This window comes from Aedes albopictus, chromosome 2 (genome assembly GCF_035046485.1).
Source record: "Aedes albopictus strain Foshan chromosome 2, AalbF5, whole genome shotgun sequence".
NCBI classification, from domain to species: domain Eukaryota; kingdom Metazoa; phylum Arthropoda; class Insecta; order Diptera; family Culicidae; genus Aedes; species Aedes albopictus.
Window position 1 is genome coordinate 67,864,381 of NC_085137.1, and position 17,922 is coordinate 67,882,302.

At 43.0% G+C, this 17,922-nt stretch overlaps 3 protein-coding genes across 3 annotated transcripts; 1 reads left to right on the forward strand and 2 right to left on the reverse strand.

The window, feature by feature from the left end:
* Positions 1-326: 326 nt before the first annotated feature.
* Positions 327-1,798, reverse strand: LOC109404801 (V-type proton ATPase 21 kDa proteolipid subunit c''). The gene is made up of 3 exons (XM_019677751.3): positions 1,640-1,798; positions 879-1,562; positions 327-819 (listed from the first exon to the last, which is right to left on the reverse strand). The coding sequence occupies exon 2, from the start codon at positions 1,545-1,547 to the stop codon at positions 921-923; it is 627 nt and encodes a 208-aa protein (XP_019533296.1). The 5' UTR covers positions 1,548-1,562; positions 1,640-1,798; the 3' UTR covers positions 327-819; positions 879-920.
* A 2,916-nt stretch (positions 1,799-4,714) lies between these two features.
* LOC109404807 (F-box/LRR-repeat protein 15) lies at positions 4,715-6,013 on the forward strand. The gene is made up of 2 exons (XM_019677756.3): positions 4,715-5,573; positions 5,632-6,013. Exons 1-2 carry the CDS (start codon positions 4,873-4,875, stop codon positions 5,810-5,812), a joined length of 882 nt encoding a protein of 293 aa, XP_019533301.3. The 5' UTR covers positions 4,715-4,872; the 3' UTR covers positions 5,813-6,013.
* Positions 5,914-17,891, reverse strand: LOC109423921 (nucleolin). Its single transcript, XM_019698985.3, has 2 exons — positions 17,698-17,891; positions 5,914-6,738 (listed from the first exon to the last, which is right to left on the reverse strand). The coding sequence occupies exon 2, from the start codon at positions 6,734-6,736 to the stop codon at positions 6,014-6,016; it is 723 nt and encodes a 240-aa protein (XP_019554530.3). The 5' UTR covers positions 6,737-6,738; positions 17,698-17,891; the 3' UTR covers positions 5,914-6,013.
* Positions 17,892-17,922: the final 31 nt, after the last annotated feature.

Here is a 17,922-nt window from a genome sequence, read left to right on the forward strand (position 1 = left end):
TCGATCTTAGGGCAGTGGAGGAAGCTTATTCTCTTCTGATAAGAGATACAACAAGGACAGGCTTGACGATTAACTCTACCAAGACGAAGTACATGACAGTTGGTAGAGACAGAGGCAGGCCTAGTGGTGTTAGTGCTGAGGTAGTAATTGATGGGGATGTGTTGGAAGTTGTTGAAGAATTAGTTAACACTAAGATGGACGCACTAAGTACATATCTCTGAAACTTAGCATACGAAGTATCAATTTTAACAAATGGTAAATGGTTTCAAGCAAAACATAATTCTCTCCACGGGATGTGTTCGGATAACTAACATGCTTTCATCTGGTTCTGGTGGGGTAGTGTAACACTACGTTTATTTCAAACGATGACTTTCAAACTTTCGCGTTCGTTACATATTCATGTTGGATTGAAGTTTTTGCATTTTTCACCACCTACATAGGTATATACGAGAACTAACGGTAATAGAAGCTTGTTGATAATGTATGCTTCAATAGACGGACAAATTTGTTCGAATATTTACGGCATTATTCACTAAAACAAAACAATGTAAACAAAACAATATTTACCAATTTACATATCATAATAGTGCTCTCCAGAATCAGAGAAAGAAAAGAAAATATTTGTCTCAATCGCTTTTTTTGTTGTTTTGGCTGGGACGTTTGTGTAAAATATAGAACATCGACTTACGGTTGGTATGAGTCTTTGCATACTACATATAGATATTAAGTTGATTTGGAATGGCCCTTGATTAATCTGTGCTGTTGGTTCCTAAATGAGTGACTGTAACTGCTTGTTCTTGTTTGCAAGTAATACTTTCCCTAGAAGGAAGCAAAATGCCATTTAACAATTTATATAAGAGAAGTTTATCAGTACTTACAACTTTTGGATCGTACGTATCATGAATCCAATTTCCTAAAGCTTACTCCTTGTCTCCCATCTTAACCTTGGAGGTCATGTAGATGCCAACAATCAGTCCAAACAAACCGATGGCCGATCCGAAGATCTCCACGATGAGAATCTTGACGAACAGGGCCGAGTTGGCAGCATCGGCCAGAGCCGCTCCGGATCCCACAATGCCGACCGCGATACCGCAGAACAGATTAACCAGACCGACGGCCAGACCAGCCCCGAACATTACATAACCGGAGAACCAGTTGTTGTACCGGACGTTCTCATTGGCCATAATCGTACCCCAGGAGAAGCTTTCCAACATACCGGACAGGACGATAGCCGTGATCAGACCGTAAATGGCAACCGCCTCGCAGAAGATAACCGAGATCAAATTCTTGGTCTTGATCCTGGGGGCCTTGACACCACCGCCGACGATGCTCACTCCGGTCGTGTGGATACCCATGGCCGCTCCGACGACGGACAGGGCCACGGCAAATCCGATGCCCAGGGTGGCCCACATGTAGGGCGACGTCTCCTCCAGGAACCATCCGACGCTGACACGTTCGCCCTTGCCCGTCAGGACGTGGTACAGGATCAACACTGTTGACACCGAGACCAGGGCGCCCGTGAAGGAGTAACCGAGAGTGTATCGCATCTTGGCTGGTGTTGGCTGCAACGAAAATACCGTTTCAACGTTGTTTTATACTCCGGGCACGATTCTACGATGGTTTTATGCGCTGCGCTTACCTGCTGGGGGAGTTTTTCCGAGTTTTTCCTCGCAGAATACACAATCAGTCAGTCACTTGATCCCTTGATGTCATATGACCCACAGAGCGAAAACACGAAGAAAAGCTAATGACAGCACGGATGACAGTGATTTTTTTTTGTGTTCGTTGTCACGCGTTGATCGACTTTTTTTGTCAGGGGTGGGCGCAAATCGATCAACGATGATTTTTATAGCATTTGATTTTCCTTCTTCTGCGATGTGATGTTCTCTATATACACACGCTAAAATTAAAGCGAAGACGGCTAATAACAAGACAGACAGCTCCCACCCTGTTTCAGGCGACATGGTCGAAACGCCCTCAACGATTCACAGAAACATTAAAACATGATTGTGTGCGTGTACATGCAAATACCTACACGGAAATGGTAACATCGCATGCACACTCATTCATAGCTCGCAAAGTATATGGAGCAGAAGAGGGTAGATGTCTGTCTTGTTATTGTATTTTTTACGAATAATCAGACTTTCGCGACGAAATTGAAATCGCCTCAAAATCGTACAAATCTGTCATCTCCGACAGCTTTTCGCTTTCGAGCCATGATTCTGGCGAAATCAGCGTGGTTTGTTGTGACAACAAGATCAGCTGGTGGTCGCCGAACAATGAGGATGAACGTAAACATCGGATGTCCAGCTGATTTTGTTGTGTAAACATGATCAGCTGGTGGACCGAGAACAATGAGAGAAATGTGTAAACATTGAGACGGCCGGCGAAATCTGTCATTATATCGGGCGAATTGCTAAAGACCGGCAACAGAGAGTGGCAGCGAAATCGAAGAACGACGAAATTTATTGCACTGAAGTCTAAGTGAAAAAAAAATCGCAATATTAGCCGTCTTCGATTAAAGCAATAATTAAGATGCAAGTACAGGGTCCGATTGAGTTTAAATAACATGAGATAGTTCTCTTCATCGACTCTCTCTTCTGCAAATAGGCTCCTAAAGTCCTATCGGGATTCTTGTTTTAAACCACAATATATGGTTCAAGAGTACATTTTTACTCATTTTTTGACCTTTTTATTAACCGTAGTTGAAAATATATGTATTTTTTATTTTTTTAGCCTTTTGTCTCGTCCCTAGCTTATAACACATACTTTGAGTGATTTTTTTCGCCGTGTATGTCAGATAGGAACCCAGTGCGAAAAATGTCGAGCTCAGTCACACAAGGTTGACCTCAAATGTCAAAGTAGAACTATTTACCATCTTACTTATTTCGAATTTTCTCATTATTCCTTTGTTTTTCAAGTTCGAGTAAAGTACAATTTCGATTAGAATACCATGCTTGATCGTATTATTCAATATAAGCAAGATTTCGTCTTTAATTTTAGGACCCTATTAAAGATTAAAGTGACAAGATGCAAATTCAATCGAACTTTTTTACACTTAGACGATAGATTGCATCGCAACCTAGCGATTTATGACCAAAAAGTGCAACCATACCTGCATCTTGTCACTTTAATTTGAAAAAAGAGAGTCGATGAAGAGAACTCGCTCATGTTACTTTCGCCCTTATTTAAACTCAATGTAGAGTTGACCAAAAAAAAAATATTTTCACCTCGTAAATTCGACAATGATTTCTCATAAGGGCCTAGGGTATTTTAACCAATAGTGGACCCCTTAGTAGCTGAAAATTGCTCTGATCGTTAAAACAGTATGATATTCCAATTAAATTACCCGTGCCCCTGTCAACGTTTGCTTAGCAAGTCCTATGTCTTTCCTGCACATTGCACACAAAAACCTTACCAAACCACCCTATATTTCCCATAAAATAATCATTTCAAATCTGGCTCAAATTATCCTATAGTGGTCCCCCGGGGTCCACTATAGGATTGTTGGGGTCCACTATAGGATAAATCGTATTCTCTTACCATGTTAAAACGGAGACAATAGTGGACCCCCTTGGATTTAACCAATAGTGGTCCCCCAGATTTGTTTACATTTACAAATTTGTTCAAAAAAATCAAATTATTGCTTTCCAGCGTAGCTCCACCACTACTGGCTAGGAACATGATCCATCGTCTCCCGGTGGAAGTTCACCGGTAAAAACAGATTTAAGCAGGAAAATTAGGAAAAATATAAGGGGGTCCACTATAGGTAAGAGGTCCACTATTGGCTAAAATACCCTAACTGACTTGATCGATTTCTCTTTGTCGACTCTCTCTTTCGCTAATAACCTTGATCAAAACAAACACAATCATTATTCTTTTTGTTTCTATAGCAACATGTAGTCGTCTTCTTCGCATTTCGATCAAAAAATCTTTGGAAAACTCAATACACATTCTGTGATAACACAAAGAGAGGATCGATGAAGAGCAGGGAATGAAATTATCAGCAAATTGAGACGAAAAACGGCGTTTTTCGAGCCACCGATTTTTTCTGTTTTTACTTTTCCTGTGAGAAATGTTTATCGGTCGTTGCTGTTTGTCCCCGATCAAAGATAGCCGAAAACTGGAAATCGCTGTTTTCATTTTCGCTATCCAACTTTATCGCCTGCAAAGTTATCGCGATAATTATCAAAAGGCAAATAACAAAAATTTGCCGCTAACGGGATTCGAACCTAGACCCTCCACAAAAATGTGTATGAGCGCGCATCATAACCACTCGACCGCACAAGCTGCTCGAGAGAGGATAGAAATTTTATACATAAAAGCTACAGCCGGTGACGACGGGACTACGGAAAGGCGAACAAAGAGCAGAAAGCAAACCAGTCAACTTTTCATTGCTGATGATAATCGATTTTCGGCGCTGCGGAACGAGCGAAAACACATTCTCGGGAGAAACCCGGGTCTGAATTTATCGCACGTCTTTTTTCGCCGATAATGCGTGTGGGAGAGTTTTCTACTATCGCGATCGTGATCGATAATTTCATTCCCTGATGAAGAGAACTCGAAAATGTCAGTTAGGCCCAAATGAAAAATCAGTGTCGAATTTTGTGAATCATTTTCTTAGCGTGTAAGAACATTAAAATTTTACCTCAGTTTCATTTCGTCGTGCAAATTTTATAGCGAGCTGATGGATGATGATTCAATGATTGACTGATTTTATTTTCCACAAATCAAAACAAAAATAAAACACAGTCCAGTGTGTCGCAGTAAATTTTCGAATCATACATATTTTCCTCAATTTGTGCAGAATATTCTATAAAATCACAGTTTCCCCGCAAAAAAAAAACGCAACAAATTGTGTGCAGTCTGCCAATGGCAGACTCTATCAACCATCAGCAAGACGAAGCTTCCGAATTGACACTGTTCGACATCGCCTGGGATGACGTCCTGTTCGCCAAAGTGCTACCGCTGCTGTCGCTGCAGGATTTATTCAATTTCCGGTGCTGCTCCCGGTTGAGTAAACACTTTGTTGACAATGGTTTCCAGCGGATGAGAATACTGAATTTGTCCGGAAATAATAATCGATGCATTGAACGCGCTTTCCAAGTGGTATCTAGGAACTCGGGCAACATCCGCACGGTTAACTTGGCCAAGTGCAGCTGGCTGCATGATGGGCTTTTGTCGAGCTTTCTACAACTCAATACCAGAATCACACGGATTAACCTGAGTGAATGTGTCAACATAACGTCCGCTTCGCTGCAACCGATTATTATCGAGTGCAAGGAGCTAACGGTCCTGAAACTAGCCCGCTGTAATTGGTTAACAATTGGAGCAATGGAAGCATTGACACTGCACCATTCTAAGATACAGGAGCTGGATATTTCCCACTGCAACTCGCTGAACGAACGGTGCATTTCGGTGTTTCTGCTGAACTGCCGTCGGTTACATACACTATCGCTGGCTTACCTGCCCAGTGTCACCGACAACCTACTGTACTCGATTGCCAAAAACACCAAAGAAATCCGACATTTGAACGTGATCGGATGCCAGATGATTACCGACCGGGGCATAGGGTATGTTTAATACCGTTAAATGTTTTAAATTCTTAAATACCAATTTGTATAATTTCAGAGCACTTTCACTGTACTGCAAAAAGTTGGAATCGCTAATGGTACGTGATTGCCCTTACATAACCGAGCGAAGTTTGTCCCTTCTACGAGGTAAAGTATTCATCGATAGGCCTCGAAACTACCAACAGCAGCTTCCCATGGCAGCAAATATCAGATTTCCGAGGCTATTCCTACAGGTATAAAGTGCCACTTGTACAAACCTCCAGGATGAAAGGTTAACTACTAAACAACATATTTTTATGGGAACTTACACACGACAGAAAAAAAGAAAAAAAAAACTATGTCTATTATATATAATCTTTAAATACAAATATTTATTGTACTCTTTGTAAAGTATTTCTTAGTCGTTAAGCGATGATTATTAAATTATTCACAACAAATAATTATTCTTGGGCTTTAACGAACTTTCCTGGCTTTTGCTTGTTCTTTTTCTTATTAGGATTCGTGTGTTGTGCTGTCTTCGGCCTACCTTTTCCGCCCTTGTTGAATCCCTTCTTGAGCTGAACCGTCTTGCCGCCACCCAGCTTGGCTTTCTTAGCTCCCTTCTCGTTCTCTTCCTTGTTGGCCTTGCGTTTCAGTTGCGCTTTCTGGGCGTGATCCGTTTTCTTCGATTTAACTCGCTCGACATGCACCGCCTTGCCGGCCAGCATCTCCTTATCCAGCTTCAATGCTTCTTCAACGGAAGCTGCGTCCGTAAACGTAACAAAACCGTAACCCCTCTTGGTGATAATTCTGCTGGACTGCACTTCGCCTGCCTTAGAGAAGAAATCTTCCAATTCTTTCTTGGAAAGCTGATAGTTGATGTGACCCACAAAAATCGTTGTCTTCATGTCACCTTCAACGGGTGCCGGTTCCTTCTTTTCTACCTGCTTGGTATCCTCCTCATCATCTGACTCTTCATCTTCATCTTCGTCTTCGTCTTCATCATCCTTTTCTTCCTGCTCTGCAACTTCTTCATCTGATTGTTCCTCTTGCTCTTCGTTCTCGTCAGACTCGACATCTTCCTCCTCCTCATCATCGTCTTCCTCTTCCTCCTCCTGGTGCTTTACCAACTTTGGAGAGGGTTTCTCCTGCTGTTTCTGAGCTTTCTTACCCTTGACGGCCATTTCTGAAAAGAGTAGGTAAATAAGTTCAAGTTAGGGTTTTTATCTAATTTTCGTCTTCCTAAATCTATAATTTTTCCTATTCTATTTTAGATGTGAAAACGAACACCCAAAGAGGATCAAGTTGGGAAAGGAACCAGGCATCAATCAAAAATATTTTGTGCATCTAAACGTTGACCAAACGTTTCCTTTGAACTTTACCCTTCCACTAACACCCAAATTCCCGTGACGCCTAGGCCTGAAGGAATGTAGAGGTCTATTCTTTCCCATCCCTCAGCTGTCGTAAGGACGTGGCCAGGACAGCACTCGACCGTTGGAGGATTGCGTCAATCTTGTCTAAGAGTCAGAGATTAGTCCCAAACCTTTGTGCTTTGGTAACGGACATGAAGGATGCAATCCTCATAACAGCGATCCAGGGCTGTAACACCTACGAATTTGTGCGACTTGCTTAATATGCTAATGGCTTCCATATCACGTAAAAATATATAGGGTGCGGGCACCGGTTTTGGCCAGTCTAAGGGAAATCATTTTTATAAAAATAAAAGTGGCACTGGCCAAAACAGAAGCATTGCCGCAGTTTTGGCCATATTCTTAGCTATGGTTTCTATTTTGGCCAATCACGTGTATTTCTTATGGGAGTGGCCAAATTAGAAGCAACCTGGCCAAAATAGATATATGGGAGCTGATTTTTTAAGGAAAATTATTTTTTTATTCCAGTTTTTAATCAAAATGTATGGTTTTCACAGCTGTAATCATCATACTATATTAGAACCTACTAATAAAAAATAAATTTATGCCGATTTAGATCTTAACAGGCTAAATACCGCACTATGGCCAAAACTCCGGGCTGGCCAAAACTGAAGCTTCTACCCTACTGAAAGAACTAAATCAATACTTGATTTGAATTGAATTATTTGAATTATTCATGTTTTCAAAGTATGATTGAACAGAAAGCTGCTAAAATAAGATTGATGTAGCTTTCAAATAACTACCAGAACATTTTAATTAATATTTTTGCCCACCAGATCAAAATACGCCAACACTGTGCTCCGCAGTATTCATTCTCTGTGGTTGTGAAACACAAGTCTTGTTCAACGACGCAGGTTGTACTTGCTCGAAGTTGCTGCATCTTGCTCTTACCCATTAGTCAACAAACGGGTAAGAGTAGGATGCAGCAACTTCGAGCAAGTTTAACCTACGTCGTTGAACAGGACTACAATGTTTCGTATGCAGCAGAGGTTCCCAAACTTATTGCTATCGCGGCGCCCTTTGACATTTCCAAAAATGTCGCGGCGCACCAATGTTTTTAACAAAGTTTATTAAAGTTATCTTATTGAATGAAAATGATTACACAGTACTTGACCAAAGCTTCAACTTTTTGCGGAAATTACAAAGCACCACTTTTATTTTTTTTGGAAAATTTCGGCAAACTGGGACATATGAAGAGATTGTAAAGACCTGCCCGGTGGACTTTGATTGAACTCATATTCATAAATTTCAACTTAACCCTTTGGGCATGGATTGGCCATATATAACCCCATTGATGAAACCGAGCATAACAGACTTATTCGAGTTCAGCGAGGTTCCGGCAGTACTGATGAAACAGTCCGGTTCAAAAAGGTCAAAGCTAGCTCTTCACACTACCAGATCGGTAAACCTGCATGCCACTAAGCTGTTCCGAAGACCTTGTAATTATTCTGAAAAGAACGTAAATAATGTTCTTGAAAATAAAGCTTTGGACAAGTTATAATAAAATCAAAAGCTAAGCTGAATCTTAAAAATTCCAAAAACAATTTCAAAACTTCAAATTTTAAATGTGGTTTTAATTGATATGTTTAAAAAGGATATCAGAAATCCTATGGAACAATCAAAGAGTCATGAAAGATTAAAAAAATGTAAGCGACACTAGTTTTACTAATAAAAAAAATAAAGGTGTTCCGCAATACAAATAGAGAGTTTGTTTTTTTTTTGTTTCGTCACGAAAGCCAAAATCCTGCGGCGCACCTGGGAAAGGTTCGCGGCGCACCAGGGCGCCGCGGCGCACAGTTTGGAAAGCACTGGTATGCAGAAAAGCGACGCACACTTTTGCTTGCATCCTCCTTAGACGCTTGTTGTTTATATTTTATTGTTTGCTTGTTGTTTATATTTTATTGACGGGGAAAAAGTGATTTATTTGATCAATGCAACAGCTTTTGCTGCATTCTGCAGCAGTGAAATCCAACTTTGAAGTTCTACAGAGATTTTGTGGGGAATGATTGATGGTTGGGTCAATAAATAAGTGCATCTGGTGAAGTGTGATGAATTGAACGGTGATGAAGATCAACTCGGCTAGCTGCTGCTTTGGTGCGGTTGCCGCCGTCTAATGCAAAACGAGAAAAAATGTAAAATTGCAAGTGGAGTGAAATTGAAACGTGAAATTTTGCGTAATTCTTCAATTTCCAGTGCTAACGAGGCTGATTATCGATAGTCTACATCTTTTTGCTTCTACCTAATGCGGCACTGGCAAAGGTAAGTCAGAATATCTGTAATAATTAGATATTTTTCTTCCAAGGAGACGAATATTAGCGCATGCGACGAAGTAAGTTTTTACCCTAGCATAAATTGCCTAAACTTTTGCTCAAACAGCATCAAATTAGTCAAGAAATCATAATACATACCCACGCTGTTTGCAGCTTTTCATTGTAGAAATGAAGAATTATTGATCATCTCACCATACAAAAATCCAGCTCACTACTTTCAATCTAGTACTTTCCCGATTGCTTCCTATTGGATTTTTATCACGTGCGATCGAACCAAGGATCGAACTCTGAACTGCTCAGCGATGACCAGCGGCGATGAGGTGACAAAACGAACATGATGCAACTCATAAACGATTTTGTACACATCCGACAATGCCGCCACACGCTCGCCCGAACAGCCAAACCACGCCGAATGGGATGCTTGTAGAGGGTACGTCAAGAACGCTCGACACGCACACAGAAGCAACACCTACACCACACCAATAAAGTTTCCAGCTAACGATACTTCGCGATAAGCTATCGATAAGCATCGTGCCCACACATCACTTTTGTTCATCGATTTTAAATCGGCGTATGATACAATCGATCGAGAACAGCTATGGCAGATTATGGCCAAAGTCCACGCTCCATACAAATTTCGGAAATTTTGTATGAACAAAAGTCTACGAGGGGGGAGGGGGGGTTCTGAGATGGCCGAAAAAAAGTCTACGTAGTTTATGGACAGTGCCTTTTGGGATTTCTCCAGGAATTGTTTATTGGATTTATCTGGGAAATCCTTCCTCCAGCAACTTATTCCGGGATTCCTCCAGAAAATCCTTCTAGGTCTCCTCTAACAGTAAATTTGTAATAGTTCCTTCGGAAATTTCTCCAGGATTTTCTTCTAAGATTACACCCAGGAGTTGCAACTCCAAAAATTTCACCCGGAGTATCTTCCAGGAATTTTTCAAAAGTTCTTTCCGGAATTTTTTCAGGACTTCCAGACTCCTGCAAAATAATTCAATGTTCTTCCAGGGGTTCCTTCTAAGATTTGTCCAATAATTCATCCAGGATATATTTCCGGGGTTCCTTCAAGAACTTCTTCTGGGATTCTTGCAGGATTTCCTGCTAGAATACTTGCAGAAGACATATTCTGGAATTAATTATGGATATTTCTTGAATTTTGCTCATGGAAATACTCCAGAAGTATTTTTTTTTATTCTTGGAAGTATTCAAGACTTGCTCTTGTTCTTTACGAAATTCCTCCAGCAACTTCTCAAGGAATATCTCCAGCAGTTTTGAAGGAATTTCTACACGAACGATTTTTGAGATTCTTTCGTTTCTTCCCAGAAAAAAATCTGAAGACATTCCAAAAGGTTCTGGAGAAATCTTAAAAGAAACTCGTGAAGGAATCCCTGAAAGAACTTCTAGAATAATTTCATAGAAATCATCTGGGGGAAACTCGGAAGGACTTTCTAGAGAATTCTAGGAAGGAATCCCGTATGGAGCCACAGCAGTAATCCTAGAGAAAACTTATGGAAGAACCCCAGGTCACTCTTTGGCGAGCGTTCGTGCGAGACAGTCGCAACTTTTCGTTCGTCCGGTTTGTCTCCCGATACTATCCAGTTCGGTGGCTTTTTCCAGTGCTAGTTTTCCGAGTGATCAAGTGTTGAAGTGAAAATCCCTAGTGGGACGCGTGCGGTTGGCTAGGCCACAATTTTTGCCGCAAAAGTTCGTTTAGTTTGAGTAAAGTTCACGTTTTCATTTTATCACGTGGCGCATTGACCGATTATCGAGCACATCAGTGCAGCACCCCCCGCACACCGCGCCGCTCGCGCGGCCGTGATCGGCTTCTTCCAGTGAGTACCCAAGCTCATCGTCGTCGACAGCAGCAGCCCACCGAGAGAAGAGCAGAGAGCGTTCAACCGCCGCACACCAGCGCAGCGTCGGGCGCTCAGCAGCAGCTCGCTTCCTCCCTGTGCGGGCCATCCGATCGCTTGGACCTGTCGTCGTCGAGCCTGTGGCTAAACAGAGTGCACAAAGATAAGTACATAAAGTTACCTCTCGTTGTTCCCCCCTCTCCACTGACTCTTTGATTAGATTTAATTTGGTACATAAGCAGTTTTTTCTCACTTTTCCTGTAGCGTTAATTTTGTCCCTTGTTTTTTGATTATTTCTCGTCCCTGTGATAGTGGTAGTTTAAGATTTTTGAGTGACCCGTGGTGGTAGTTAGCTACCACAATGGGCGATGATGATGATGGCGGGGGAACATCGTACCGCATCAACGAAGCTTCGTTATTGGCATCGGACTGCTCGAGCCAACAAGGCGATGTAAATGCTAATCCCTTTGTCTCCCTTCACCCTGGTGCTTCTGCAATGGACACCAACAGTAAATCTGTTTCGACGTCCCCCCGCCTCAAGGCCTACCCTCCCGACTTTGGCGGGCCATATGTTGTTTTCTTCCGACCCAAAGGCAAACGTTTGAACACCGTTCAAATCAGCAAGGATCTGACTAAGCGGTATTCTTCCGTTGTCTCCATTGACATGGTTGGTACAGCTAAGCTTCGGGTGACAGTAGGCGACCGAAAACACGCTAATGAGATTGTGGCCTGCGAGTTGTTTACACTTGAGTACTTCGTTTACCTACCAAGCGCGTCGATAGAGATTTCGGGGAAGGTCGCCGACGCATCTTTGACCTGCGAAACGATCATGCAAGGCTGTGGTCGTTTCCATAACCCTTCTCTCCCTCCTGTCCAGATACTGGATTGCCGGCAACTGCATTCGGTGTCCCAGGAGGGCGAGAAGAAGGTTTACACACCATCTGAAGAATTTTCTGTGACCTTCTCCGGATCTGCATTACCAGATCTGCTGGTGATTGGCAAACTTCGGCTACCTGTGAGGCTGTATGTACCGAAGGTAATGAATTGCATCAATTGCAAGCAGCTGGGCCACACCGCCCAGTACTGCAGCAATAAACCTCGCTGTGCAACATGCGGGGAGAGACATGTGGACGGTGCGTGTAAAACGCCGCCCAAGTGTGTTTATTGTGGCAGCGACCGTCCACATGATCTGATTGATTGCCCAAGGTACATACAGCAGAAAAAACATCAAAAACGATCGCTGCAGCAGCGATCACGGCGAAGCTACGCCGAAATGCTGAAAAAAGCTGCCCCGACCGTTGAATCCCGTAACATCTACTCGTCTTTATCTCTCGATGATCAGGGCTCTGACTCTGAGGTCGGGGACGGGGTTCCCTTTGTTTTCAAGGGTGAAACGAGGAAACGGATGAGGCTCCAGAGACCCACCAAAAAACCTCGGAATCTGCCTAGCAGCGACCCCCAACCCACCATGACAAATTTGAAGAGTGGTAAGAAAGCCACAAAACGTTCCCCTCCGGGATTCAAAATCCAGGACGAACGAGACTTTCCATCACTCCCGGGAACATCTAAAATCCCAGATGTCCCACGTTTTTCGAATTCTCAACCGGAAAGACAGCATTCGGAGCACCAGGAGCAACCTCAGGGTGCGCCATTGTTTACGCTCTCTGGCATTGTAGACATCATCCTCAGCTTCTTCAATGCTTCAGACTCCGTGAAGAATATTGTAAAAGGACTTCTTCCTTGCGTGACCCCTCTTTTGAAGCAGTTGGCTTCTAAAATGCCCCTCCTTGCGACAATCGTATCTTTCGATGGCTAATTTAACCACCGAGGTCGAAGATACGATTTCGGTTCTACACTGGAACTGTCGTAGTATTACACCGAAATTAGACGTTTTTAAATTTTTAGTTTACAATTTACAATGCGATGTTTTTGCACTATCCGAAACATGGCTGACACCTGATGTAACCTTACCTTTTCCCGATTATAATATCATTCGCCTTGATCGATCCGACTCTTACGGAGGGGTGCTTCTAGGGATCAAGAAGCAGCACTCATTTTACAGAGTCGATTTTCATCCGATGACAGGCATTGAAGCCGTCGCATGTGAGGTGACTATCCGAGGTAAAACCCTCAGTGTTGCCTCCATATATCTTCCACCGAGAACTGCAATATTTCGCAGGGATCTCGCCCACATCTGCTCGGTTATGCCCGAGCCTCGGCTGCTCATGGGAGATTTCAACTCCCATGGTACAGGCTGGGGGGAACTGTACGATGACAGCCGTTCAACGTTGATATATGACCTCTGCGACGACTTCAACATGACAATTTTGAATACCGGAGAAGTTACACGAGTGGCACCTCCAGCTCAAGATGGCAGCCCTAGAAACAGCCGATTAGACCTCTCAATCTGTTCGAGCTCACTATCGCTGGAGTGTACATGGAAGGTTATCCAGGATCCTCATGGTAGTGATCATCTGCCGATTGTTGTTTCTATTTCCAATGGGTCACATCAACCTCCATCTATCGACATCGCCTACGATCTCACCAAGCACATTGACTGGGAGAAGTACGCAGAAGCAATTATCGACGGTGAACAATCGGTAGAAGTCCTTCCACCGCGGGAAGAGTATCAGTTTCTATCAGAACTGATCATCAGTAGTGCGCGTCAGGCACAACGTCGACCAGTGCCAGGTCCGTCGGTTCGCAGGAAACCCCCCAATCCGTGGTGGGATAGTGAGTGTACAGAAATATATCGCGAGAAATCCGCGGCGTTCAAAGAGTTTCGGAAACGCGGTTCGGTCGAAAACTTCAAGCGGTTCGCTTCCCTTGAAAGCAAATTCAAGAACTTGATCAAGGCGAAGAAAAGCGGTTACTGGCGTCGGTTCGTCGAGGGTTTGTCGCGCGAGACTTCGATGAGAACTCTTTGGAACGTCGGTAGAAGAATGCGTAACGCGTCGTCGGTCAACGAGGATCGAGAAAGCTCTCCTCGATGGATCCTCAAGTTCGCAAAAAAAGTTTGTCCAGATTCCGTGCCCGTGGAGCGAATAATTCGTGATGTTTCCGACGATAGGGACGACATGGATAGGCCGTTTTCAATGATTGAATTCTCACTTGCTCTTCTTTCATGTAACAATTCCGCTCCAGGAATGGATCGAATCAAGTTCAACTTGCTTAAAAACCTCCCCGACGTCGCTAAGAGGCGCTTGTTGAACTTGTTCAATCAGTTCCTGGATAACAACATCGTTCCGGATGATTGGAGACAAGTGAGGGTGATAGCTGTTCAAAAACCCGGGAAACCCGCGTCGGATCATAATTCGTACCGTCCAATCGCGATGTTGTCTTGTCTACGGAAGCTGTTGGAGAAGATGATTCTCTTTCGACTGGACAAATGGGTTGAATCGAATGGCATGTTGTCAGACACACAGTTTGGTTTCCGCAGAGGCAAAGGTACGAACGACTGTCTTGCGTTGCTTTCTTCAGAAATTCAGCTTGCCTTTGCTCAAAAGCAGCAAATGGGCTCAGTGTTTTTGGATATTAAGGGTGCTTTTGATTCAGTTTGTGTCGATGTTCTTTCCGACAAACTACACGACTGTGGCCTTTCCCCAATTCTTAACAACTTTTTGTATAATTTGCTGTTTGAGAAGCAGATGAGTTTCGCTCATGGTGACTTGACAGTTTCACGAATTAGCTACATGGGCCTCCCCCAGGGTTCATGTCTAAGCCCCCTTCTTTACAACTTTTATGTTAGAGACATAGATGATTGTCTCATGGAAAACTGCACGTTAAGGCAGCTTGCGGATGACTGTGTTGTCTCTGTAACGGGATCAATAGCAGTCGATCTGCAAGGACCACTACAGGATACTTTGGACAATTTGTCTACTTGGGCTCTCAAGCTGGGTATCGAGTTCTCTCCGGAGAAAACTGAGATGGTTGTCTTTTCTAAAAAACACAAACCGGCAAAGTTTCCGCTCGTTCTGATGGGTAAGACAATCACTCATAGCATGTCTTCACAATACCTCGGCGTCTGGTTCGACTCCAAATGCACCTGGGGGAAGCACATTGTGTATCTGATACAGAAATGCCAAAAACGAATCAACTTTATGCGAACTATTACCGGAACATGGTGGGGAGCACACCCGGAAGATCTGATCAGGCTGTACCAAACAACCATTCTATCGGTTTTAGAATACGGTAGCTTCTGTTTTCAATCCGCGGCGAAAACACACTTGCTGAAGCTTCAACGGGTTCAGTACCGTTGCCTTCGGATCGCGTTAGGTTGCATGAACTCGACTCACACAATGAGTTTAGAGGTACTTGCTGGTGTACAGCCTCTGACAGACCGCTTTGCGGAGTTGTCGTTCCGGTTCCTCATCCGATGCGAGGTTGTGAATCCGTTGGTCATAGAAAACTTCGAAAAGCTGCTCGAACAGAATCCCCAAACTCGTTTTATGAGTGTGTACTACTGGTACATGACGCTGGAGGTAAGCCCATCTCCGGTTAACACCAATCGTGACAACTTCTCAGACTTCGACAGCTCCTCTGTGGATTTTGATCTCTCTATGAAGGATGAGATCACCGGTATACCGGAATCTTTTCGTTCCATAGGTATTCCACAAATTTTTGCAAGTAAGTTCGGGCATGTTAGCGGGGCCAGACAGTTCTTCACAGATGGTTCCAAAACCGATGATTCGACTGGATTCGGTGTCTACAACGAATTTCATAGCGCCACCTTTATGCTTCAAAAGCCATGTTCGGTATATATTGCTGAGCTAGCGGCTATATACTACACCTTAGAGTACATTCGCACTCTCCCACCTGAGCACTACTTCATTTTTACCGACAGTCTAAGCTCTCTGGAGGCTGTTCGGTCAATGAAACCGATGAAGCACTCAGCGTACTTCCTGAAAGGAATACGCCAAGTCTTGAGTGCTTTGTCCAAACGCTCATACATCATCACCATAGCTTGGGTCCCTTCACATTGCTCAATTCCGGGCAATGAGAAAGCGGACTCTCTGGCTAAGGTGGGCGCTAGCGAAGGCGATATTTATGAGCGTCAAATCGCCTTTGACGAATTTTTTGAATTGGCCCGTCAGGAGACCTTGATCAGCTGGCAACACAAATGGAGAGATGGAGAGATGGGTAGATGGTTGCACTCCATCATTCCACAGGTGTCGAAGAAGCCATGGTTCAAAGGGTTGGATTTGAGCCGCGATTTCATTCGTGTAATGTGTCGGTTGATGTCCAACCACTATTTGTTGAACGCACATACCTTCCGTGTTGGGCTCTCAGAAAGCAATCTCTGTGTCTGTGGCGTGGCTTACCAGGATATCGAACATGTCGTGTGGGGATGCAATGAGTATCGTGAGGTCAGATTTGAGCTACATGAAATTCTCCGGGTCCGAGGAAAACAACAGAAACCCGTTAGAGAAGTGTTGGCAGGACTTGATTTGGAATACATGAACCTGATTTACCAGTTTTTGAAACGTGTTGATGTCAGAGTTTGATGTAGTACGTTCCTTGTTTTCGTTGTCCGCCTTTTGGTTTTGTTGTTCGCCCCTGTCTGTCGTCACCCCCTTCCGTTTGTCCTCTTCTTGTCGTTTTCTACCGATAAAGTCCTTTCTTTTTGGTTCCGTTACAGATATGGACAATTTGTCCCATCAAAGTTTTAGTATAAGTTAGCAAATAATTTAGTTTTAAACCCATAAATCCGTCCTTCCCATTTTTTTTTCTTTAATCCTTAACCTCGAAACAGCCGCGAGTACTTCGGCTTCCCAAACTAACATAGTTTTAAGGCAGTAATAAATTGTAAAATGTATAACCATTGTAAAAAAAAACAAAAGATTTCGGCTCAGTTATGCCCATGTGGCGCCCGAGCCTTCCAAATAAACGAATAAGTAAAAAAAAAAAAAGAACCCCAGGTGGAATTTCTGAACAAATCCTTATTGACTTACTGGCAGAATATCTGAGGAGACTCCTTGTGTCCCAGAAAGAACTCCTTGAGCAATCCTGCATTAATTTCTACAGAGATCACGGAAGGAATTTCTGGAGGAATCTCAAGCAGAAATTCTGATGGAATCTCAGAGCGATTCTCGTAGGGATCTTGAAACGAACTCCTGGAATTCAGAAAGATTCTCTAATGAAATGGCTATTGTTTTTACCAGGTGTATTATGTATAGCTATACCATACAAATTTCATTAACATATCACTTTTTTTTAATATAAAATAAACTGTTTTGAGAAAATGCGCAGATTGTTTGCCAACAACTTCTCTGAAGACTGGGAACACCTAAAATCAACGAAAATAAAAACAGTTTTTTTTCTGTTGTGAACTATCCGGAAATTGAAGCAGCACGGTATAACCGTCAACCTGTATGTACGCCTATCGATGCATTGCCATTGGCGTTCAAAGCTTATCATACGAGACACATAAAAAGCAAGGATGGAGCAAAAACCGAATCCCAGTCTGTGAGAACACTCTAGGAGTTCGTTAGGAAGCAGTTCTGCCCATATAGGCCTATATTTGGACCCATCTGACTCCCGGAACATTCAACCATCACCTACAGCGACTAGAATTTTCAACCAAACGTACCTTGATATTCTCCTTGCCAATCAGCTAAAATTCAATCTTGTCCGATGTATTCCGCTAAGGAACAGATTTGCACAAAATAATTTTGATTTTTTACACGATTTCCTAGTTAAATCTTTGAAACTTTTAAACACAATTCGATAGAAAATCAAGCATGGACTGATCCCGGCGAACACGAGGTTTGTTTTGTTTTCTTGCACTGCTCCCTTCAAATTTTTGGAAGTCTCC

Excerpts from the sequence above, each read along its gene's own strand:
- LOC109404801 (XM_019677751.3), bottom strand. The coding sequence starts at position 1,547 with ATGCGATACACTCTCGGTTACTCCTTCACGGGCGCCCTGGTCTCGGTG.
- LOC109423921 (XM_019698985.3), bottom strand. The coding sequence starts at position 6,736 with ATGGCCGTCAAGGGTAAGAAAGCTCAGAAACAGCAGGAGAAACCCTCT.
- LOC109404807 (XM_019677756.3), top strand. The coding sequence starts at position 4,873 with ATGGCAGACTCTATCAACCATCAGCAAGACGAAGCTTCCGAATTGACA. Across the intron at positions 5,574-5,631 it reads ATTACCGACCGGGGCATAGG|AGCACTTTCACTGTACTGCA; the intron begins GTATGTTTAATA and ends GTATAATTTCAG.